Raw genomic sequence first — 24792 nt, 5'->3', positions numbered from 1 at the left:
CCATCAAACTCTTTTAAAAGTTACATTAAGACATTAATAATCAAGCTGAAATGAATAGATGATTGATCTGCAGCTGACAACTTTTCACCTCAATTCTGTTTTGACAACAGTCTGAAATTTGAGGGACGAGTACACAGTTAACTGGGCAGGCTCTCTGGTGGCTCCATGTTGACTCAGTGCTGCCTGGGAAATATCTGCATACACCACCTGTAACATTGTAAGAACATTAAGTAAATAAATGAAATTAGTAAAAGGGTATATACATGGACTGTACATAGTGTTATGTGCAAATGTGCACAAAGAGCATCTTGTAAACTACAAAGTTCCATCACCTCAGTGTTCTTCGGGGGTTTTAGGGGTGCTGTAACATGCAAAACAAAAGACAACTGTGTGGAGAGTTGTTTTGACAATACTGAAATAACTTTTATCAATAGAACAGAAAACAACAAATTCATAATAGTTTACCTCTCTGGGAGGAGGAGCTACATTTTGGTTTCATTGGTTTATGTTTCAGGGTTGGCAGACATCGAGTTGAGGGGTGTGGAGTCAGGTGGGGTTGATTTCTGTATACAGCATCATGTGTTGGCAGTGGCTGAGGCTTGACTTGTGAACTCATAAAACGTGCCAATCCCAGAATGATGGGAAGAAAAAAGGAAGCCCCAGCACAGACAAAGACTCTATGCAATACACTCCTCTGCAATGGGAGAGCTGGGGGAAGAGATAGAAGAAGTAAAGCATTTATAGATAGCTCAAAATCGGAAATAAAATTAAATCAAAGCAGAACATGTTGTTATTCTATTTTCTAATGTGGTGATTGCAGCTCACAGTGCTTTTCTTTTATAATACAATATAAATACATAAACTGACATGCTTACACACCTATGCATTTTCACATTGCACCAATTAACAAAATATATATCATTTTGCAAACCTGTAATAATGTTCACATAAGTCCAATGACCCTGATCAGTTTCACCTTCGACCCATTTAACTTTACATCCATAAGAACCTTCATCTGATTGGTTGACATTGAGGATATACAAAGTCAGTCGAGTTTCATTGGCTGAGAGTGAAACGCGGCTTAACTCATGCCTCACACTTTCCATAATCATGTAAATAGTCTTTTCTTCTGTTGAATTTCTCCACATCCAGTCCCCCATCCATGTGTCTCCACAGTGCTTGACCACGCAGGACAAAGACAAACTGTCCCCTGCAGTTACATGAACTGTCAAACGTCTTGCCAAAACAGCCTTACTGCATTCTTCACAGAGACCTGAAAAAGAAAAGTATTCTTTAGCAAAAAAAGGAAGATACTGTGTATACATGTGGCATTTTTTTTTGTAGTGAAGTCTATTCTAATATCCAGATTTCTTTTAAAAAACAATTTAACATTTTTCATACAGCAAGGCAGGGGTGTAAAATACAATGGGGCTCTGAGACCCCTTGATTAACACTCAAAACCCCCTGAAAGCCTCAACAGCAAAATTTTGGGGGGTCACTGTAAAAAAAAAAAAATCCCCTGCAATAGACTTTTTTACTCTGCAGAGGACCAGAGAAAGAGTGAAAGAGAAAAAGAGAGCGATGTCCGCTGTTGGGCCTTTGAATGCAAAGCACATAACTACAAAGACTGTGCAGCTGCTTGCTGCAGATTTCGGTGGTCGCCCATTATATTGTAGTTAAAATGCCCACAAAAGACAATATTCATGCACTTAAAGAAAAATGGCATACAGCTTTATATTTAACATAAATAACTCTGTGCATCAGTCCAGTCATCTAAACCGTTGGCAATTATTTCCATGCAGCAGACTGTATCAGCCCTCAGTGCGCATGCAGGCAAGTGCGAGTGTGTCTGTCATTGAAATTATCCCAACTCAAAACATTACAACTCTCCAAACCAAATAATTGTAAGTATTCAAATGAATGCATTCTTGTGTGAACATGTATCTGATGAACACTTTCAAAGTTAAGATTGGATCAGAATTGTGTTTTCAGAAAAGGTGCACATTGGTGTATATAAACTGATCAGAATGCAGGAAAATAAATGTTGGGTGTCCAAATTATGTTTTTACTTTAAACCCTGTGTTAGAAGGGGCGGCCCCAAAAATGGTCACTTGTTTCATACATTGAGAAAGAAAGTATATGAGGATAGAAATTCAGAAATTGTAAGTGTAGGATTACAATTAAGCTATGATGACAAATAACAACTAACTTCAACAAACTGAAGGTCTTCAAGTGTCAAATTGATTTAACTGCAGTATCACTTGGTGAGATGTCTTCAGTTACCACAAAAGCCCACAAAACCTATATAATGTTTTATCATTGTTTTCCAGCAATATTGGACTTACAATTGACACATTCAGATATAGGTTATTTTTCAATTGAGCCAAAAAGAATGCAATCGCAGTTTAATGAAGCAAATTGCAGAATAACTTTCATTTATCTACTGTAGCAAAAGTGAATAAAAAGATATGTTTCTTGTTCATAAAGACAATTTGACTAAGAATGTCCGATTTAAAACATGCTCCTTACCAGACTGAAGAAGGTAGAGACAACTGATAGTACTGAGAAGACAATAATGTAATTGTCTGATGGTCATGATTCGTCAAAGGTACGTTTTTTCTTCCCGTTGTACAGATCAAGTATACATGGCATGTCACTAAATTTCCTTCTGTTTAGCTTTGTTGGAAAATTGAACTGCTTGTTTCTCTTTCTTTGAAGTCTATTCTCTCACTTTCTTTTCCTGTTTTAGATCATCTACAGGCTTTCCATTATCAGGCTCATGTTTTTTTCACAATAGAACTGAAGGAAGGAAGGAAGGAAGTGGCCCACTAAAACCTCCCCATCAACAAACACACATTGTTTCTGACACACACACACACACACACACACACACACACACACACACACACACACACACACACACAAGTCCTATGAGCTCAATTTCAGGAAAGCAGTGACCTCGTATATGGGAACATGACTTTTCAAAATATAGGTCTATGGGGAAACTGCGATGCAGAATGGAGGGGATGAATATTGAACCACCGAAACAATCAGAAAGTCACACAATGCCTGCCCAATAAAGGATTAAGGATGTGTTTTACAGCATAAATATATGTATATATTTTTACTTAATCTTACAAAATCTGTACACTTTCGTTTAGCCTTAGTTATTATCCGTTAAATTGACTTTTTGGGAATGGTACATATTAATTGACCAGTTAACTAAGGGGAAGATGTGATGACTCTCCAAAGAAGGACAAGGTAAAGATACACTCGTCAGTGAGTAAAAATCAAAGCACTAATAAAAGTACTTGTACTGAGAAGGTTGAGGTTTCATAGCTCCCCCATGAGGCCAGTGACCGCTACTGTGACACAGCTGAGTGGTTGAATAATCTATAATTTCCTGTAGGCTAAAGATGGTTGCAATGCGCTGTTTGTCATATTTATCATTTTTGTTAATAACACCCAATAACATACTCAGTTTAAAGCAGAAATAGGTAATAAAGGTAATAATATTATTCTCTGCACAAACACAATGACACTATGTACAGGGTGAATAGATGTGTACTGGACGGATATCAGGTCGACTGCAAGTGCAAAATAGGTATTGGTGGGAGAGATACATGAACGTCCAGTATTTTCGAGTTAGAGCAGATAAATCTGAATATAACAAAAATAACACTTATCAGAAAACCACGGCAATAAAAAGGGCCTCTCTTTTCATCCCTTCATTTTATGAATGAATTGTCATATATTGTGCAGGAGGTACGAGAGCTCAGGTGCACCACTCGGATCATTGTGCACCAGACAGCTGGCCAGCGCTGTGTGTGATTGGACATTTAAGCATTTGCAAAAGGAGAGATATGCAACCTGAGAAAAAGGAAATGCCCGGTTTGAAATGTAATGTTGGCGAAAAGAGGGAAATAGGAAGACACTTCAGTGTTGCAAAGGCTATGAATGTTCAGTAATATTAGTTTAATCATGGTGTTTCTCTTTATTAACAATTATTGAAGCCAACTCAAAAAATAATGCATGCCATTTATTTTTTTATCATTCAAACATGTGTGTGTGTGTGTGTGTGTATGTGTGGGGTAGATAGTGATAGAAAGTGGGGGTGAAGCGAGAACAGGGGTGATGTAATGTTGTCTGTTAAAACCCGTGTGAAGCCTAGCTGCTGCATTCTGAACCAGTTGAAGGCGGGAAATTGATCTATGAGTTAAACCGGAGAGAAGGGAGCTGCAATAGTCAATAGTGCAATAGTACAAAAGATGAGTGAGTGAACTAGTTTTTCCAGGTCAGCAGGTGGGAGAATTGATTTAATTTTTGAAATGGATCTAATGTGGATGAAGCAGGACTGAACGACTTTCTTGATGTGTTGGTTGAAGGTGAGTTCTGAATCAGAAATTACTCCTAAATTTCTTGCAGTGGGTGTGATGTTAGCTGAGAATGGACCAAGGGATCTTTCAATATGGCAGAAGTTTTGGTGTGGATAGTTGAAGAGTATGATTTCTGACTTTGACTCATTTAATTGTAAAAAACTTTGGGCCATCCAAAATTTGATATCCCTGAGGCAGTTAACAGCAGCTTGGCTTACTTCGTCATCAGGTCTCAGCAGAAGGTAAATCTGTGTGTTGTCTGCGTAACAATGAAAAGAAGGTATGGCACTGGATAATTTAACTGAGTGGGAGCATAAAAATAGAAAATAAAAGAGAACCTAAAATTGAACCTTGCGGTACACCACAGGTGAAAGAAAAGTGGTTACCTATGGTGACTGCAAAGGTTCTGTCTAAAAGATGGGAATAAAACCAACTAAGCGCAGTGCCTTTGACACCAACCCAGGACTCCAGGCGTTCAATTAAAATGTCATGATCTACGACGAATGCTGCACTTAAATCTAAAAGAATTAAAATTGCACTCAGTCCTCTGTCAGTAGCTAACAGTAGATCATTTATTACTCTGAGGAGGGCTGTTTCTGTGCTATGGAGGGCTCTGAAACCAGACTGACACTTCTCAAAGAGGTCATTATTTATAAAAGCTAAAATCTGTGTGGAAATGGCCAGTTAAAAGTGAGCTGTTAATAATAAAGGATAAGATACTGGTACATAGATGTAAAAAAAAAACCAGAGAGGCAGGGAACACAGTAACACGGAGAAACACTGGGGAATAAATAAAACCGAACTCAAAACTCTGAAATATAACCTAAACGAAACCAAACCATGACAATAGGTCACTGTACTAAGTGTCAACTCTTGTTGATTTGAGAGGGAAAATGAAAGAGGGATATTTCAGGCACAGTATATTTCGTTGTACTCTTGTGCAATGAAAATAAAGTCTATTCTATATATTCTAAGAGACAGAGGAAGAGCCAACTCTGAAAGAGGGGAGTGGGAAGCTCTTCAACAGGAAAGGGCCATTTTAAAGCGGCAATTAGCTCATAGTTTGCCTTCGCTGCTGATAACTATAATAATGTCTTTACATGGCACTGAGGCCAATTGTCCCAACGACATTCAGGCACCTTAATAAAGGGTAAAGGCATGTGCCATCCCAGCATGTCTTACTGTAGGCTATATTAACAGATCACCATGTTAAGAATCAGCATGAATAAAAGGCTATCCAAAGAGCATTTTTGTCATGTGTTATACAGTTCATAACATTAGTAAATTTGTCACATGAGCAGTAGACATTTTGGAAAACCTTTGAAAGGGGCCACATTATCCAAGCGGGTGCACACATGTGCTTTCCCATACTAAAACTGTAATAAAAGTTCCCAGTCTACAACTGTAATACAAGTTCCCATACTACCACTGTAATAAAAGTTCCCAAAAAATAGCACACTCCTGGTCTCCTGCCTATTCTGTGTGTAACAACCAACATAGGCAAATGGAGCAGCCGCAGGCATTTCAAGCCAAAAACAAATGTTAAACCTGGGCTATTTTAACGGAAGGTAAACCTTTCCAATAAATGCTGAATGTCACTTTTATTGAAATGGACATCATAACTGGTTGGTTTATGGTTAAGACATGTAATCACTTCTCCTTTTTATACTGGACATTATACATTCTTTGGTTGTGACAGTTTTTTTTCCCGGTGGAGTAGGCCTAAGTTGTTCAGCTAAGTGACATGGAATGGCTACACATGCTCCAAAACAGACTAAGAATGTGGCCACATCTGGAAAAAAAAAAAAAAGATGTATAACAGCTTTAAATGAGCATTTTTCATTAAAATTAGACATGGCCTATTGGTCTAAAGTATAGGGCCAGAGAGTCTTCTTCTGATTTTACAACTTTTTCAACAAACCAAAATTAGGTCTCGATTATTTATGTATTTATTTATTTTTTGGCAGACTGGCAAGTGAGGACAATAGCAGCAGTATGGAATTGTGCTGCCAAGTATACTACCACCACGCGGGTCTTGCCGATTGCAAACTCCGCCCAGCCGCTACGTCAAAAATAGACCGTGATGTGATAAACGAGCGCACCCTGTGTGCACCCACGGAGTGAGTGACTGTGTGTGAAATAAACAAAGAGCCGGTGACATCTCAGGCAAAAAACGCTCCTCAAGCTCAACAAAACATGGAAGCTGGTAGGTTTGGGGTACATAATGGCCCTTCCCCTCCCTGTAATCATTGTGGGTTGTGTTGCCGGGAGCTTTCATTTAACAGCTGGACGATGACAGTTATGGAAGCTAACGTCCACTTGCTAAGTTAGCATCAATTGCTTTAAATTGCACCATACAAGCACGATTTAAACGCCGTTTACTATGCTAGTAATGTGACAGCTAGTGCCAATAACTTTTGAGGAAGGCACTACCATCCAAAGTTGAGTCAAATGCAGCTGGGACGTTTAGTCCTTATGGCTGGTGCTGGCTACATGAGCCCGGAAACGTTAGCTCATGCAGCTAACATTAGCAAGTCATGAATGAAGCTGTCAAACTCTTTACAATAGTTCTGATTCATTTAAGCGGGGTTTCATTTGAAAGCACAATTTTATCCCTCAAAACCGACTATGAAAATGTTACATAAATTATCAGCTGTTCAATAACGCCTTATGCAGCAAAGTGAATTTGCTGGATTAACGCTTAAATATAACGATGAGCATGGTGTTTTTACCTGACAAAGAGTAAGGTCCTCTACTTGCTTTCTGTAAAGTGTCTTGAGATAACTCTTATGAATTGACGCTTTACAAATATTGATTGATTGATAAAGATTGATTATAAGTTACTACCACTTTTTGTTGATAGGCCAATGTCCAGGCTTCAAACTGGTTGTTCACTCTAAGAATTGTTTTAATATTGTGACTGATTGGAGTATGATTTAAAATTCAGTCCGTATAATGTTTTCTTTCTTTTTTTAACTTTTACACTATTTTTGTTCTCACCCTGTTGTAAGGCACCATGCCAGCTACCATGTAGCCCTCGGCGCATGGAACAAATATGGGTGTGTAGGCATGTGCTTAGGTAATATAAAGCCAATTGTATAACCACTGATGTGTAAATGTACCCGTGCTTGGCCCCTCTCCATAGAAAACACTGTGATGTCTGTGCTCATCTATGGTTCCACTTGAATGACTTGACAAACTACATTACTGACTAATAAAAGACTCAAAACGTGTTTGGCCACAAGCACAAACAAAGTTAAGACATTACTCAACTCTGGCCTTTTCTTAAAATATATCATTGGCCATAGGCACTTTATACAGTATGATCAAAAACAAGTGTGCAGGTGCACTACTCTTCATCTTAACTTTGTGTGGGTGGAAAGCAACAGAACACAAATGAAAGAGGGGGTGAAGTCTAGGCAGCACGCATGACTAGACAATGTACTTGTCAGTGTTAAATTGATTTGCAGTTATTTGACTAAATTTCAAGCCACAGATGAGTGCATTTTTGATCCTGTGAAAGTGGACACCACTTCTCTTGTCCAGGAGAGTAGACTTGCTTTCCCGATTATTCATCACACAAAGGTAGATAAATGTCACTATCAAGCCCTGGTTCACCCTTACCAGGGCACTTATCTCACCATTAGGAACTATTCCAGATTTCTTTCTTGTTTGTCCCTCCCTCTCTTAGTATGCCCTTTGTTCTCTTGAAGACATCTTATCATGAATCTGTTTGATATCCTCAATAGACTATTCTCCATTATAAACTCTCCATGTACAGGGGAAAGGTGGAACGAAACCACTGTAGTATTCTGTGAACAATATGCTTCTATGTTATGAAGATTGATCTGGTATTTTCCTGGTTCTTTTGTGACATCTGAGTCTTTAAGTGCTCTTTCATCTTAGGAGGGCAGTGTACATAAAAATCCTCTGCAACCTGGTTATCTAGCTGTGAACGTCTTGCCATCTCAAGCCTAACATCTTCATTCTTCTTCTATTCCTTATATAACTCATTCCCCTTATTTTTCTTTTCTTCTCTTCCTTCTCTCTTCTCTGTTTCATGTTTGTTGCTCTTCCAGGTCTAAGTCAGGAGAAGGTAGCCACCTTCCTTAAGCGGCTGCGGGCCGAGCCACGTTACCTGTTGGCCCAAAATGTGTCAACCTGCATTGACCCGTTGGAGGTTTGTCTGCACCGGCAGACTGTCCAGGATACAGTGCATATCTTTCAGCACTCTATTCCCACGGAAGGCAAGCCCATTACCAACCAGAAAAACTCAGGTAGGAAAGCAATATTTGAAAAGTGGCATATACTGTACATGTACCATCTTTTTGAGTAATGTGTTAGCAGCTAGTTAAGCCTAAGAAAGTGTTTTTCGCTGTATTTAACTCTCTTTCCAAATAACCACTGGTTTATATTTTATTTTGAAAATAATTTTTTCATAATGAATAAAAGAGACATGGACGTTTGTTTAAACTTTCAGTCAGCTTTGGAAGGCATCCATAAGATAGTTGGAAAGTTCTTAGAATAGCTCTTTGTCTCTTTATTTCAACAGGGAGATGTTGGATCTTCTCGTGCCTCAATGTCATGCGACTTCCCTTCATGAAGAAGTTTAACATAGAAGAGTTTGAATTCAGTCAGTCTTATCTGTTTTTCTGGGACAAGGTAAGTGTGAGTGCGTGCGTGTGTGTTGTGGTCTACTACTGAACCATCATTGTCCACCTAAAGCCCTCTTTGTGTTGTTGTCAGGGCTCCAGGGGTGACGTCACAGTGACAACTAGCTAAATGTTTTTATCTGTCTCTCTATCATGAGTGAAGCCAGGATGTGATGCTGACCCTCGAGTGACCAATTCTTTTCCCAGTAAATCTTCATTGGGCAATATTTCATTTATGACCCTCAGTGCAGGATAAGGCGTAATTATTATTTATGTTTTCAAAAATTATAACCCCTGAACACTAATAAGAAGGCCATTTTTTCCAGTGTCAAGTGATGATCAATACAAGACATATCAAATCAAATCAAATGAACTTTATTTATCCGTTAGGAACTTCATTGCAGGGAAAGCGCCAGTACAGAACACAAGACACATCACACACAACATTCACACTTTAAAAATTAAAAATTCTGATTGGTCATGAAGTCCCTAAAATAAATAGCTTAAAAGCAACAATAGATTAAAAGCAGTGGTAAATTAAGTGATAAATTAAGTGGTAATAGAAAGTGATCACAGTCCCTGTCAGCCATTTAACAGCCGGATGGAGGTGGGGAGGAAGCTGGAGCTGGCCCTCTTTGTCCTCAGGGGGAGCGCCCTGTACCTGCGCCCTGAAGGCAACAGAGTGTAGTGAGGGTGCAGGGTGTGTGAAGGGTCAGTGGAGATCTGGGTGCCTTTGCTCAGGACTCTGCTGTTGTAGATGTCAGTGAGTGACTGCTGTTCCTGACCAATGATTTTACTGCTTATTTTTATGATTTTACTGAGAGTGTTGCGGTGAGTGAGAGTGAGTGAACCAAACCAGGCGGTGATGTTGAATGTGAGGATGGATTCAATGAAACATTTATAGAAAACTGCGAGAATGGATTGGTGAACCTGAAGTTTGCTGAGCTTACGGAGAAGAAAAAAAAATGATATTATATGATATATTTCAACTTAAAAGGTCCAATTCCAGTGTGGATTTTTGCATGTAGCATAACATGTAAAACATCATGACATCATACAGCCCCCTGTTTCTTTGATTAACTGTATTTCTCTTTTTTTGTTTTGTTTTTTTCAACAGATCGAGCGATGCTACTACTTCCTCCAAGCCTGTGTGGAGACAGCACAGAGAAAAGCCCCAGTGGATGGACGCCTCGTCCAGTTCCTGCTTTCAAATCCAACCAATGATGGAGGACAGTGGGACATGCTGGCTAACCTCATTGGTCAGTTCTCCTCATGACGCATAATCTTACTTGCCTAACCCCTGTTTTGCACTGTCAGCAGAGCAGGGGAGTGCTATAAGACGATCTTACATGGTGAAGGATTAGAATGTGTTATCAAAAGATCAAAGTTTCAAGCAATAGTGTGCATTCTCTCTGATGCAGTTCTATGCTCCTACACAGACCTATCCCCTCCCCTTTTCTTCACAGTGGAGTGGGATTCATGGCTAAAAAGATGACAAAAACGAAGCAGTTGTCTGTAAAAATAACTTTATTAAGTTATACAGAGATTTTTCCAAAGTGACAGGGTGCGAGAAAACGGTGCGTGTATTTGCAGAGTTTGCACCATCAAGGTGCCCTTCTCTTGGTTTTGCAAGTTATTAACGAGCCTCTCCACTCATCTGTTGCAATTAACAGAATCAAGAATGAAACAACGCCATGACCTCAGTTGTTAAATAAATATTTTGGACAGCACATTTATTTCCATGCTTTGAATGCTTGAAATGATATCAGTCAGCATTAAGTACATGCAAATAGATTTAAACATACAAAAGGAAGCGCTCAAATTGTGCATAAAAAGTGTTTAGAATGCTTACAATTGTGATTAAGTGGATACAGTTTTTACTGCCTAAAAAATCACGATTTTTTAAAAAGTACTTTACAGATTAATGTGACGTTACAACTACTATTAAAAAAAGACAAGAAAGCATAAGGAGTCATATCAAGCCCACAGCCTTACTTTGACGGTAGGTATTGAATAGAGCTGCACCTGTGTGAGAAATGTTTCTCCAGTTGCCTAAATCAACACAGAATACAGATCAAAGCTGGACATTGCAAATTAACTAAGACTGTTTTCTTCTGTGAGTGAGGTTTAAAATTAAAACAAACATGACTGTTGTTACATCTTAAACGTGGAAGCTTCATGTTGCATTGTATCAGTTTATGTTAAAGTTGCTATTCTGTACTTTTTGCAGACAATATTTGTGATACATTCTAATAATAAAGGATTTGGCTGGCAAAAGGTGTGACTGACAGTGTGATAAATGTCAATGATGAAGGATGATGAATTATTTTCATCTACCAGAAGGGGGCCCAACAGAAAAACTTTGAGCTTGTGCAATTTCAAAGTTATTGGAGCATAGTTTACGCTACATAGTCATGTAAAATATCTAAATGTATGTATATCTGTTTTCAGAAAAATATGGAGTCATCCCAAAAAAATGCTTTCCAGAATCACACAGCTCAGAGGCCTCACGAAGAATGAATGACATCCTTAACCATAAGGTACGTTTACACATTTCCTTCAGTCACAGAAATTTAGTTCAAATATTGCAGCATGTAATTGGTAAGGTAAAGCTAATATTTATGTCTGACTGTGTGTTCTAGCTGAGAGAATACTGCCTAAGACTGAGGAACATGGTGGCCAGCGATGCAACTAAAGCTGAACTGCATGATGCTATGGACACCATGATAGAGGAGGTGAGACTGAAGAATCATTATGAATGTGAACAATTAGATGACTAAACCATTAAATGTAGTAATCTCCCTACTCGACTGCCTGGGTGTAAACCAGCACAGTGAACATTAAGTAATGCACCTAAAAAAAAAACCTGTGTCAGGTTAAACTGGTATATAACCACTCTACTGGAGTAACGCTTAATTCAGCACAGGCATGAGGATGTTAACATGCAAGTCGGCTGGTAGCCACAGTCACATAAAAATCACGTAAAAATATTGCAAGATCGTTACGAACATGGATGTTTCAGAGGGAATCGAGATCCTTTCTAGGAACTCAGACATCTAAACTCAAGACACATCTTAAAGCTCCAGGTGTCAAAGTCCCTGCTTCTAGTATTTGTTTTTCATTCACACTTAACATCCTTTTAGTCGCCATAGCCTTCAGTAGTGAATATAACAACAAGTGCTCAGAGCTACATCTTAACCTGTCATAAGTCTTGTAAAATTATTAGAAACAGGAAAGCAAAAAATGAGCAGGAGTTTGCCCAAAAGACTCAAACAACGTAAATGGAACGTGTTACTATTGCAAAGAGATTAAAGGGCAGAGCATTACCAGTGAACCAACTTCACACCTCAATGTTCAACTGTAGCAGGTTTTTCTCTAAATGCCCTATTAAAAAAACATGAGATGTGTTAATAAAGGATAAATCCTTTGAATGAAACGATAAATATAAGAGAGGACACACTAGTATGTGCATTCTTAAACACTCTGTGGTCATTTTAAAAGTGACACATCTACTTTACAGAAAGTAAACATTTATGATGACTGTAATAGTGTACAATTAGATACAAAAGTAGAAAGAAGATATAACCAAACCAATCTTTAAAGCCACAAAAAGTTCTATTAATCACAACACTTCAACCAGAGGTCTTCTTCACTTTATTCTTTTTAGTTACTTCATGTAAAATTATACAAATGAGACTTCTGGTTGAAACGAGGTGTGTGAGCATTTTTTTCCTTCTCTCTGCTGAAAAAGAGGAAAGACAATAAATACAACGCCCTGCTTAACAATGACCTGAAAAACAGAGAGGGTGTATTTAACTGCAGAAGACTGAAGAGTAACATTTACTGGGCCCACTGAGTGCATATAGAAACTAAACCGGTAGAAATGTTATTTTATTTTTTTACTTTGTTGCATTGTTCTATTTTGACCAGAAGAGGGGGCTGTAAAATAAGACAAAACAGTGAATGAAAAAATGAAGTGATTTTTATGGGTGCATATGACAGAACTTCATCTGTGATGGGAGTCTTGAGATTTGTGAGGTGAAAGGTTCTCTTCCTTTATGTAAGGTTACAGCTATTGATTCCTTTTTTAAAAAGACATATTGTAGTCACACATTACATGAGATAAATTATGCGATATGTTCTTCTTCATTGCTTTAATAGTACTGCATTAGAATACCGACACAATAAGTATTAAATACTGTCCTGACTTTAATCAGCATAAACGTTCTAAGCAACATAGGTGGCACACAATGTAGATATTTTTATGATAAATAATTTTCAATTTTTAGCACACTACATCTGTTTTTAAAGGTATGAATTACATCGTTTAAACAAATGTTGCATAATAAGGACTTTTTTCCAGTATGATTTTGTTGAATGCACGGCTGACTGCAAAGTATGCCTCAAAGTACCTATTGTATATGAGTTGATAAACGTGTGTGATTTCTGTACAACAGATTGTTCAAAAGAGATAATCATCAGCCCAAAACTCCAGATGTTACATGGTTAAAGATTGCAATCTTGTTTATGGAACAGTCTGTCCCAAAACTGACTGAAAATAAATGAAATTCTTGAAATAAATAAATAAAAGATGAATGTGGACAGGTTCTTCCACTCTGAATCAAATGCAGCACCTGTTTAGGACACGTCTTGAAATAGTGGCGTACAGTCATGTGCCTACAGTGTGTGCTTCTTTCATGGCTCATACAGTACAGGTCACCTCTGTAGGTGTGTATGCATATGAAGCAGTATTTGCACTTCCTGTGTGTTTGAATAAGCTAGGAGGCAGTCAGTCAATCAGCCTCCTATTGAGATGATTCACGCGGAACAGGGGTCTGATTAAGCAGCCTTTGTTGTCAGCTGTTTGGTTGCATTGTGCTGCTGGCTGGTTGCTTGTTTAAACAGTCCACTGTATCTCAAAGTGCCTCCATGGATGCCCAGCCGTCAACACACAAACACATGTTGTGCAACAGTAAAGACTGCTTGCACTGCACGACAGAGTGAAGTGCAGGGGGGTGTCAGGTTCTTTGTTTGTCCACCTGGAATTGGTTTGTTTTGTAAAACGCCAATCTATCATGGCAAAGTTGTAATTGAAGTGTGGGTTATTTTACAGTCAGGTTTAAAAAAAAAAAAAAAAAAGATCAATTTGTATTGGAGACAAAAGCTAATTTTTTTTTCTTTTTTTTTACAATGACATTTCAAATATTTGCTTGGTTTTTTTTCTGGGGGGGTTTTTTCCGTTTTGTTTTTTTTACATTTTAATTGGTAAGTTTTCTTATTGCAATGAAACAGCCCAAGGAAACTATTGGATACTTACAATAGAGAGTGAAAGGTAAGGTTAATTATTTAAACCAAGATGACAGCAGTTTTATCAAATCAAATCCATCAAATTAAACTTAACCCTAGGACAAAAAACCTCTTTTCATCTACAGTACGTATGCACGTGTTTTTCAGGATGTCAGTCCTACTTTGGTATGTGTGGAAGTGATGCTGTCCATCCTCCAAACTGGCAGCTGTGATTATACCCTGCACTTCATCATCTCAGACCCCCACACACTTCCATGACATGCAACTGGAGTCAGCATCTCTGCTTCCACTTACTGTACACAGGTAGCGCTTAACTCAAAGGGAACCCTATGCGTGTAAAGAATTCATTCTTTTCATTCACACCAGTAAGAAACCTTTTTAACCTTAATAAAGAAAATCAAATTTAGTTGAGAAGCAGCTTTCCTCATTTTAACAATGACTTGCACTTAGAATGAACGTCTGATCCACCATTCAAGTTTCCTTTTTGTAGTAGCTTTTAGGATGACAGGATCCATACACCTCGTTAGTCAAGCTGGATGATTTAGTTTTAGGTTCAAAGCAAGTCTTTTCTTTCATTCTGTATCTGGTGTGTGTCCATGCTCTTCTACTCTCACTAATGAGAAGGCAACACACAAACATTCATTGGTTACTGTACAGTGCCATACAGTTCTTCACACACACGAGGGCACACAGATGGTATCCCTCACACCGCAACTGTAGCCTTTTCATGCTCCATTGCGTCATGGAATCAGAAACACCATGTGCGGTTCTGCTCTTGGCTCTGAATGCATGTGATTCTTGAGACATTAATCCATGAGACAGCCATCAAAATCACCAAGAAGCAACCTTACTGCTGGGCTCTGTTGATATGTTTGTTCGATGTGGGTGGCTTCCTGTTGATGTGTCAATGTTAGGGACTGCAACAATAGTTTTGCTATTCCAGTGATGTCCACTTACACTCAAAATTTCTTTTTTCACCGGTGTTCCAATTTACAATGACCACATGTGTTTCACATTTACAAAATATGGAAGTGTAATCAAAACCTCACTCATTTTTATCCAAACTGTTTGTATGGTGTCATTTGCTTACACTCACAAGTTCAGCTTTTAGACGATGGTTATAAATTGAACACAGAGTACAAATTGGGTGCATGTTTTGCCTTAATTTGGCCCTAGTTATATCTTCTTTGGCTTGGCCATAATTGTTTATTCAAACATTGTTGTCTGAGCTTTTTTCGTGCTTAAAGTCATTTGGATACATCTGAAGCACAAATGTTTGTCAATTAAACTTTTTTGTTGTGTAATCATCACTTTTTTGTACAGTGAAATTGAATATTTTTAATGTACGTTTGGTTTTTATTCTTTGAATCTTAACACCATAAGGAATTTGTTAAGTGTTTCACTGTTTTCTGTTGACTACACAGATTGTCCGGGGAAAAAGGAGGGCTTAACTCCTGTAACGAAGCACCACCTCTATCATGTAAACTGGGGTGCCTTGCCCAAAGTTACCTCTGTACCCAAGTTTACTTTTGTGTGTTTTTATTTGCTCGGACTGCTTTATTGTATGTATAACTATCCCACCTAACTATTGGGGATTTTTTTTTTGTATTTAGTCAATTAAAACATTTTAATTTGCAAGTTGATCCAAATCAGCATGGTGCCATAAGTCTGGAACCATCTCTGTAGATGCTCATCTCTCAGACAGATCTTTTCTGGAGACAAATCATCAAAGTTGGAAAGAAGCTCATCCTTAATGCAGCCTCATTTCTGCCAGAAAAGGTGCCGCTTTTGACAGATGGTTCTTGAAACAGTAAGATTTTCACATTTCACGTTATGAATGTAAAATTCTCAACACCAATACTGTCCAAACTAAAAAGAAGTCGCCAAGAGGAATGAGGATTTATGATGACACATCAATATCCCCAACATTTGGACACAGTTTAATCTGTATTCATTTGTGACATTAACACCCCTGATCTTTGTGAAAATGTTCTGTCATTCACAAGCTAATTAGATATGATTTATTTATTTATTTATTTATAATTCTATATCAAAGAAGTATTGCAGTGAAAGGAGTTTATTAAACGTGACTGACAAAGAATCAGTCAATTAACCTCTACTGTAATTCTCTTAGGTTTGTAAATTGACTTTTTTGTTTTCGGTTTTCTTACTCTCCATTCTCTTTTCTTTTTTCCTCTATCTCTCCTTTCTCCGCCAGTTATCTGTCGTCTGAGTACTGTATTTTCATATTGATCCCTCTCTGATGTCCTTGTGGCTGTTCATTGCCTGACTGAGGCCTTTCTGTCTGTCTCTGTCTCACGCCTAATATATTTACCTTACCAGTATATTAGTGGGTGACAGCATACTGAATTGGTGTTAAGGGAGTTACTTACACAAGGCTTAGGATTTAGAAAAAATCATGAAGTGATTGAAAGGTTTTAAAGTTGCTTTCAAGTTATTCCTTGAAATGGGGAGGAAGGAACACGGAAAAATCTAAAGTCAAGGAGCTTTGGTATCTGGACAAATTGGGATCAGACTAGAGAAGGACAACTTGGTATGTTGTCTTTCCCCCAGGAAAGTGTAAACAAAGTCTTTCAATTCAAAAGAGTTTAACAGATGACTTTGTTGACACAGTCATGTGTATTTTTGTGTGTGCCTTTACTCTTGTGAATACACTATTGGTGATGAAAAAGCGGAACGTTTTTGTAAACCTGAACTGAATTTATGTACTTTTCTGTGTTTGTCTCTATGCTAGGCTAGCATGTGCCCAGTAAATGGGGGATGGAGATACTGTGTTCACAGGGTGCTGTTACTGCAAAACCAGAAACCAAGAATGTCTTCTTTATGAATTGGGTTTAATATGTGTTGACTTAACTTGAAAATACTGCTGCCATGGCTACTTTATTTCTTCAGGCAGAGCCAAAGACAATTCCCCTGTCAGCTCAATATGTAACTTGACAGAAGTTATATGTGTCCAGCTATTAGTTGTTGGTTATAAAAAGTAGCCTATGGCATATTTGTCCTTGGTGACATACATAGTTGAAGCTCTAAGAGTGTGATGTTTCACCATTAATCCACACAGTCAGAACATTATTTTACTCTGTGTTGTGGCAATGTACTTAGGTGTGAGCCACTAACGAGAAGCTGTGCTGTATCTTTATTTTTCAGGACCCTCTTAGCATATTTTGATAAGAAAGTGTCTGCTGGGTGCTGCAGAATGGAGAAGTTGAAAAGCAATAGTGGGAAATTCCTGAAATAACTTTAACAGAGGTTAGAAGGGTAAGATTGACAGACAGTCTAAACAACCAGATTTAGCACACAGGAACCCAGTCTGAACTTCAGCGCCACAGGAAGCGACATGGACTGTAGAGAGGGGGAAATAGGTGTGGTGTGGAAATGGGCAAATGGAGGGATATGAAGAAGGTGGCTGGCTGGGTGGTTTGCAGTATAGAAAGGGGAAAGAGGTTGAATGAGAACTCATTTCAAGCCTGAATGCACCACAGTGCTTCTTTTCAACAGGTCTACATGATTAACTCCAATCTGTAGTAACAACTGTAATTAGATGACTATTGATTGATGATTAAGAACAGTGACCATAGTCTGTAGTTACGCTGATGTTTGAATTGTATTTTCTGTGCAGGTGTTCCGTGTGGCCAGTGTTTGTCTAGGCAGCCCCCCTGAGACCATCTGTTGGGAATACAGAGACAAGGACAAGAACTTCCATCGTATGGGACCACTCACCCCTCAAGACTTCTACAAAGAGCATGTCAAACCCCTATACAACATTCAGGACAAAGTATGTGAACCATTACACACATCACCTCTGTGTTGAACACAGTTCCTTTCACCCTGTGGGATTTCAGCCCCATTTTTGAAATCACGTCGTTAATCTTATTTCCCAGGTCTGCCTTGTGAACGACCCTCGACCCCAAAACCCTTATGGGAAGCTGTACAGTGTTGAATTTCTAGGTAACATGGTTGGTGGCCGCAGCACTCTGTATAACAATCAGCCCATCCAGCTGCTTAAAAAGGCTGCGGCTGATTCGATCAAGGAAGGAGAGGTAAGTTGGGGCAGGCAGAACAGTTGAGACAATAACACCATTGATGACTGGATTTGGTTGTATGTGTGGACTTAATAATTCTTAAATGGCGGCTGTTTTTTCTTAGGCGGTGTGGTTTGGTTGTGACGTCGGAAAACATTTCCACGGCAAGCTGGGCATTAATGACCTGAATGTGTGAGTATAAAACATCTGGTATTTGTTGTCGTGTCTCTGAAATGATTATATATTGTAATAGGAATAAATATCCCTCAGTGTAAATCATTATTGGATTATTGATGTGCTGAATTAGAACGATGTGTGCTCAGGGTTTTCCATACAAAAACTTTACTTTAGGACCAAGTATATTAATGGAGGCAAAAGTAGATTTGGAGACCAAAGGTAGATTTAGTTTGTCCTTGTCCACACATCGGAGAACAACATGGAGAACATGACAGCTACTTTGTGGCTTATTTTTGAGTCATGTCATTGATATTTGTTACATTAGTTCTGACCATTCAAATGATCAATGACACCTAAATATAATAATATAGAGTATATGTGGTTAAAAAAGACACGTCACAAAGGTCATGGTAGTCCCCACAACTGTGATTAACGTCCTTGAAAGCATTTATTTGAGATGTTCACTGAAAAGGACATAGAACTTTGAAATACATAAAACAAGATATCTTTATTTATCTTCGCTTCACATCCCGGCAGACAAGTGAAGACTTCATCTACTCTCATGAGCTGTCAGCCTCTTCACAGGGCAAAGGCTGCTTATCTTCAACCTTGAGGTGCATAAACATCAGTCTGAGTTGCTGGTTCCAGGTTTTAATTTGCAAGTTGATCCAAATCAGCATGGTGCCATAAGTCTGGAGCCATCTCTGTAGATGCTCATCTTTCGGACAGATCTTTTCTGGAGACAAATCATCAAAGTTGGAAAGAAGCTCATCCTTAATGCAGCCTCATTTCTGCATTCCAGCTTAGGGAGAAAATAAAGAAAACACATTTCAGCACATGCAGAATCCAGTACTTGTGAGATGTTCAGTTCGAATAGTCAGTTAAATCTGCATTATGTTGTTGTTTTTTTTAATTATTATTAGAGATTGCAATAGGATTTGTGTGTATATACGTGCAGGTTCAACCATGAGCTTGTGTTTGGAGTCTCTGTGAAGAACCTGTCGAAGGCAGAACGCCTGATCTATGGAGACTCTCTCATGACCCACGCCATGATTCTCACCGCTGTCACAGACAAGGTATAAATACACAAACGCACAGTTCAGGTGTGGGACAGCTCAGTAAACTCTTTTGAATATACAGAGCACATACAAGCAAATCAACAGGAATACACGCATTCAGAATTTTCCAGGGTTTAATGTATCAAAGCCTTGCTGCATGTTTATTCTGCTTTAATCTGCAGCAGTTTTTCATAGTGATGTCAATTTCCCCCCATGTAAGTAACCCCAGCTGTAAGGACATTCTCTCTCCTTCAGTCTCAGCTTCTCACTCTTATCTCCCATCAACTTTCCTATGTTTCTCCTTCAGGACGGGAAGGAAGGCTTTGAGAAGTGGAGGGTGGAAAACTCCTGGGGAGATGATCGTGGGAACAAAGGTAACACATTTTTAAACTTGTAATGTCCTTTGGCGTGTGATTTAGTTGTGACCCATAAACATGCAGCATGTTTAAGGAAAGACTTGTTTTCATAAATCACTCTTAATATATTATGAAAACCAACAGACAAGCCACTTTCAGGGACACGATTATTTCACATGAGGCTTGATTTAAACGTAACATTCTGAAGTGTGGCTGAGCTGAATACAGTTTAGATTCAGTCAGAAATCATTCGAGTGGACCATTGGAGGAAAATTGAGTAGGGAGTAAAGACAGTTGTACCTAATGGGGAGTAGCAGCCACAGAAGCCAACTATCCCTAAAAGTTTACAGTCAGATGTCACTTTGCACCATCACACAAGGAGAACATTGTGTATTGAACTAAAAATGAAGTAATTTCTTTGCACTGCCATTCTGTTGCAACGTGGTGGATTTTCTGTTCAACAAAGGTTGAACAAAGGTGTTTCCGTTTTTACTTTTACCACATGCTTGAATACATGTAAAAGAGAGAGCCCTAAGTGCACCACTGCAAAGTAATCAAGTGTTTAATTTAATAGAATAAGTGCACCACCGCGATGACATTTATTTTCAAAATCCAAAGAGGAACAATAATATTATATCATTTTTTTCTTGTTTTCATCGTCTTTGGAAATCAAAATGAATTTGGATCGACCAACCCCTCAAAGAGTCCTTTGAACCACAGTTAATAAAAGTAGCTGGCTGACAACGTCTTGCCCCTGATTCTTTTGAGTTCTGTGTCTGCCCGATCTCTTCTGATATCTTTCTCACACCACAGTGTCTCCTTATAGTTGATTTAGGAACAGGATTAGACTGTTAAATGAACTACTAATTGGTTTAAGCAGGCACAGCTGTCTTCATTTACCTTTTACTTATTTTTACCTGATCATCTGGGTCCAGTTGCATCACTACAATACTAAAAATCAAAGCAGGGGAGCTGTAAGCTTTGACATACTGTATACTCACAGGGCTGGTTGGTCAACTACTTAAGCTAGCAAGCTAACTACTAACACAAAAGCCAAATGAGACATGTGACCACTGGGTAACAATGGGCTCCCCTCACTTGTCTCGTCCTCTCTGTATTGGACTGTTTACTCCTAATCTTACAAGAGTTTAATTAAAGGTGGGAAAAGCTCTGAAAGACAAAGAGCATGCAAACCACAAGGCAGCTGCCATGTTTGCATGTCAGTAACAGAACACATGGTTAATTCAAAAGAGAAATTACTTTTATTTAATAGGCATTTTGAACCCATTTCTTTCATTTCTATTGTTAGTTTTTATTTTTACTCTGAATTCAAAGTCACTTTGGATTTAGCCACCAATGATGCACAAGCCTCACAACACTGCAGGTTCTCCATATCCCTGCCTAAGACTTTCCTGTCCACTGTTACCAACCCACACAAACGAGCCACAAACCATGGTGACTGTTGGAAAAGCCCTTAATCAAATCAGATGTACTTCACACGTATCCATGGACACCAGCAGATAGGAGAGGGGAGGCCAGGGCCCCCAGCCTGTCCACAGCCAGATTAATTGTGTTTGAGAACATAAGTTCAAGAAGTGTAGTTAACTTTGGAATCCAGAGGGTTTATTTGTTGTTACAAAAGTTGAGGAGCTGGGGAGCTGATACAGAAATTGATGCATAGTACCAGTGGATTAACTTGGAGATAAAACAAGTTGAAGACTATTAGATAGTGAGGAATATTATTACTCTCTCAGACTAGTTCCAGGATTTCTACCTATCTCAATGTTTGTTTGTTTTTTTGGTTAGGACAAAGGAGCACATATTTTGCTTATGTTTTTTGCTGCTGTATCTGGTAACAAATGGGTAACAATGCGCATACATCATTATTACAAAACATTCTAAAGTATTATAAAAGGGACCTAATTTGCATCTAAATAAAACCTGAGAACAAAGCATAAACTGCTGTATGGGATTTTCCTGCATTTGGGCATTTCCTGTGCCCTGCCCTTGAGTATTGCTGCATGAGAAATACTAAATGGTACACTGGATTGCCCTTATAATTCTAATCTGTAGAGACCAGCCTTCAGATTTTTCTTTTATCGCATCCTGATTCGTTAATTGTGCTTCTTTGAATCCAGGCTGTAGAATGAGGACTGAAGGCCCACCAACCTTATCTGCAGCCCCAGCTCCTGCCTGGTGACTGCATTACAGATTAATCATATTAAACAGCATTTTGGGCCTTCAAAGGAAATATGAACAGTGTGTCAAAATAACTATTCTGGTCCCAATTAGCAAGATGACAGTTTAGACTAATCAAGCATGTCCCTAATATACAGTACACAAACATCAGGGATTGCTGCTTGAGGTGGAAAGTAAGAAGGCTGTTCCGCACTTCTTGAGCCCTCAGTATATCCATCTGTTCTGAGACAGGACAGTAAGCCTATCCCTGAAAACAAATAATGACACCCAACTCACATTCAAACACAAAACATGCCACCCAACACGCTGGTTCCAGGAAGGCTCACATCAACACACAAGGATACCACAGTGAGAACTAGGCACTTTGCCATTCAAGACTTGCGTACTTGGAAGAACACATATACACAATAGACACGCCATCACTGGTACATTGTTTTGAACTGTGGCACGTTCTTGCGGTTACCCCAATGTCTTCAGTAATTCGGCTTGACGGTAGGAGGGATGCTCTTGTTTGCTTAACTCTGAAAACATGAGGAGGGTAAAGAATGGATGTGGGAGAGAGAGTTGTAAAATAGTTACATAAGGGAAGTAAGTAAATATAAAATAACTTATTTTAAGTAACAGTGTAGTTAAATTTGCTCTTTGTTCACATCTGTTATTTAAGTGGAGGACTTTCACCCAGACTCTCAGATCAACATTGTTCATTTTAATTATTTCAGCATGGGCTACAGCACATTCTCATCCAAAAAAAGGATATAAGGTTATCACCCACAATGGGAAGTCCAGGTTACACTTGCATAACAACCCCAGATTTAGCTGTAGTGACCTTGTGTATATGAATACACACACACACACACACACACACACACACACACACACACACACACACACACACACACACACACACAGTGTTTCATACATTTTGCACTGCAGGATGGGAAATATAAATCATGAAGGGGTTGGTATCCCTGTCGTTATCCAATATTCTGCCTTTGGAAACCTTCTTTGTGTGTGATAAAAAGCACTTCAAGCAATAAAATATACAGTATATACACTGATAGAATTTCTTTCTGATAAAAGTTCTAAGCTCAGACACTTTTCCTTTCTCTCTTTGATTGTGTATCCAATAAAGGCAAAAAGTCCCTAAAATAAGTGTAAGAATAGAATTGAATCATAAGTGTAAGAATCACGGTCAAATGTTTGTGAATGTTGAAGGCAGCTGAAACTGTCATGAAAAACTTTACTTGGACCATGGAATAAGAGACATTAGACTTTTGAATAAAGAGATTAAGCAGTGTGCCATAACAACACGAACTAACTGTTTTTTCCAATGGAACTAACTACGAAATGGAATGACACATAAACAGCCAGGAGTCAGGAGACTTAATTTACAACATGTTGTGGCTCAGTGGTAGAATCGGTCGTACTTCAACCAATCAAAAACCCAATCCTTAGTCAATCCTTAGTTCCTGCTCTCCTGTCCAAGCCTCCTTTGGCAAGGGACTGAACTCCAAATTGTCATTTTAACACTCTGAATTAAAGATCAAAGCAGCTTCTGCAGGTTACACACCTGAATAATTCTTCGTTATTAGATGTGTCATCAAAGTTAATGTAACCGTTTCATGAAATATGAACTTGTAAATAATGGGTTGTGTTCAACTGGAAGCACATGAAGGTCACAGTGAATCTATGTATTTTTTGCTGTTGCGTTTTTCATACTGGCACCTATTTTTCTGAGCGTGTGCCTTATTAAGTCGCTGTGAGGACGTTTTCTATACACCAACTTAAAACATGAGAGAATGTTTGAAACTTGAGTGTTTTTGTCTGTTTAACTTAAAATCCTTGTACAACAGCAGAAAATGTAACAGAACAGCCATTTTTTAAAACTGTGCCAGCAAATGTGTGAAATAATGTTCTTCATTCATGACATTAATAAACTCCCTTCAGACGTATTGTTTGACAAATCTGAAAGCCATTCAGTCAGTCCACTGGTTAATTAAGATTTTCGAACGTTTGGAACGCTAAATGTCTAGTAATTTAGATTTGCTGTAAATAGTCATACCTGCTTTGATTAATTATGATGCATGTTTATCAGCTGAGCACTGACTCAACATAATTGCAAACTAGATTTTGCATTAGTCCATAAAGCTGCTTATGCTTTTGAACTTCAAACGTTAGTCTTGCCTCCTAGTGCCAATATAAAGTCAAAACTGCATCTAATCTATGTTAGATTTATGAGTATAAAAAATTCCAATGAATTTGGTTGTGTTCATGTTTGTCTTTATAGGTTACCTGATCATGACGGATGATTGGTTCTCTGAGTACGTGTATGAGGTGGTGGTAGATAAACGGTTCCTAACCCCTGACGTCCTGGAAGTGATGCAACAGGAGCCAGTTGTACTTCCTGCCTGGGATCCGATGGGCGCCCTTGCCTAACTAAAGAAATTAAGTTTTAGCCCCAACCTCTGATCTATTCAACTCTGCCCTATTCCCTGACTGCTTTGACTTCTCCAATTATTACCCTACACTTCCTTCCAAGAAAATCTGTTCCTCTAGATAAAATAATAAAGATTTTGATTTCTTTTTTTACTTCACTGCTTTTGTCTGCAGTCTCATTTTTTTCT

At 38.6% G+C, this 24792-nt stretch overlaps 1 protein-coding gene and 1 long non-coding RNA gene across 4 annotated transcripts; one reads left to right on the top strand and one right to left on the bottom strand.

The window, feature by feature from the left end:
• Nucleotides 1–25: 25 nt before the first annotated feature.
• Nucleotides 26–7570, bottom strand: LOC306830359. 2 transcript variants are annotated; one of them, XR_013779956.1, is made up of 5 exons: nucleotides 7109–7570; nucleotides 932–1273; nucleotides 466–708; nucleotides 333–386; nucleotides 26–207 (listed from the first exon to the last, which is right to left on the bottom strand). It is a non-coding gene; the product is annotated as an uncharacterized lncRNA (long non-coding RNA). The 2 variants fall into 2 exon arrangements; XR_013779957.1 differs by having other exon boundaries at nucleotides 333–361.
• On the top strand, nucleotides 6433–24762 carry blmh (bleomycin hydrolase). Of its 2 annotated transcripts, XM_079353780.1 has the most exons (12): nucleotides 6433–6582; nucleotides 8456–8653; nucleotides 8929–9038; nucleotides 10146–10287; nucleotides 11480–11568; nucleotides 11671–11763; nucleotides 17976–18131; nucleotides 18238–18396; nucleotides 18503–18570; nucleotides 19514–19631; nucleotides 19921–19987; nucleotides 24456–24762. In XM_079353780.1, the coding sequence occupies exons 1-12, from the start codon at nucleotides 6573–6575 to the stop codon at nucleotides 24602–24604; spliced, it is 1359 nt and encodes a 452-aa protein (XP_079209906.1). In that variant the 5' UTR covers nucleotides 6433–6572; the 3' UTR covers nucleotides 24605–24762. The 2 variants fall into 2 exon arrangements, with proteins under 2 accessions (XP_079209906.1, XP_079209905.1); XM_079353779.1 differs by lacking the exon at nucleotides 6433–6582 and having other exon boundaries at nucleotides 8422–8653.
• The last annotated feature ends 30 nt before the right edge of the window (nucleotides 24763–24792 follow it).

Source organism: Symphodus melops (assembly GCF_947650265.1).
Source record: "Symphodus melops genome assembly, chromosome: 10".
Lineage (NCBI taxonomy): Eukaryota > Metazoa > Chordata > Actinopteri > Labriformes > Labridae > Symphodus > Symphodus melops.
Note: the sequence above shows the minus strand (reverse complement) of the source record. Positions and strands in the feature narration are given on the sequence as shown.

What these genes read in the sequence shown, in the direction of transcription:
- blmh (XM_079353779.1), top strand. Translation starts at nt 8,437, where the DNA reads ATGTTTGTTGCTCTTCCAGGTCTAAGTCAGGAGAAGGTAGCCACCTTC. An exon ending in TGGACACCATGATAGAGGAG is followed by an intron (nt 11,764 to 17,975) that starts GTGAGACTGAAG and finishes TTTTCTGTGCAG; the next exon opens with GTGTTCCGTGTGGCCAGTGT. An exon ending in ATTCGATCAAGGAAGGAGAG is followed by an intron (nt 18,397 to 18,502) that starts GTAAGTTGGGGC and finishes GTTTTTTCTTAG; the next exon opens with GCGGTGTGGTTTGGTTGTGA.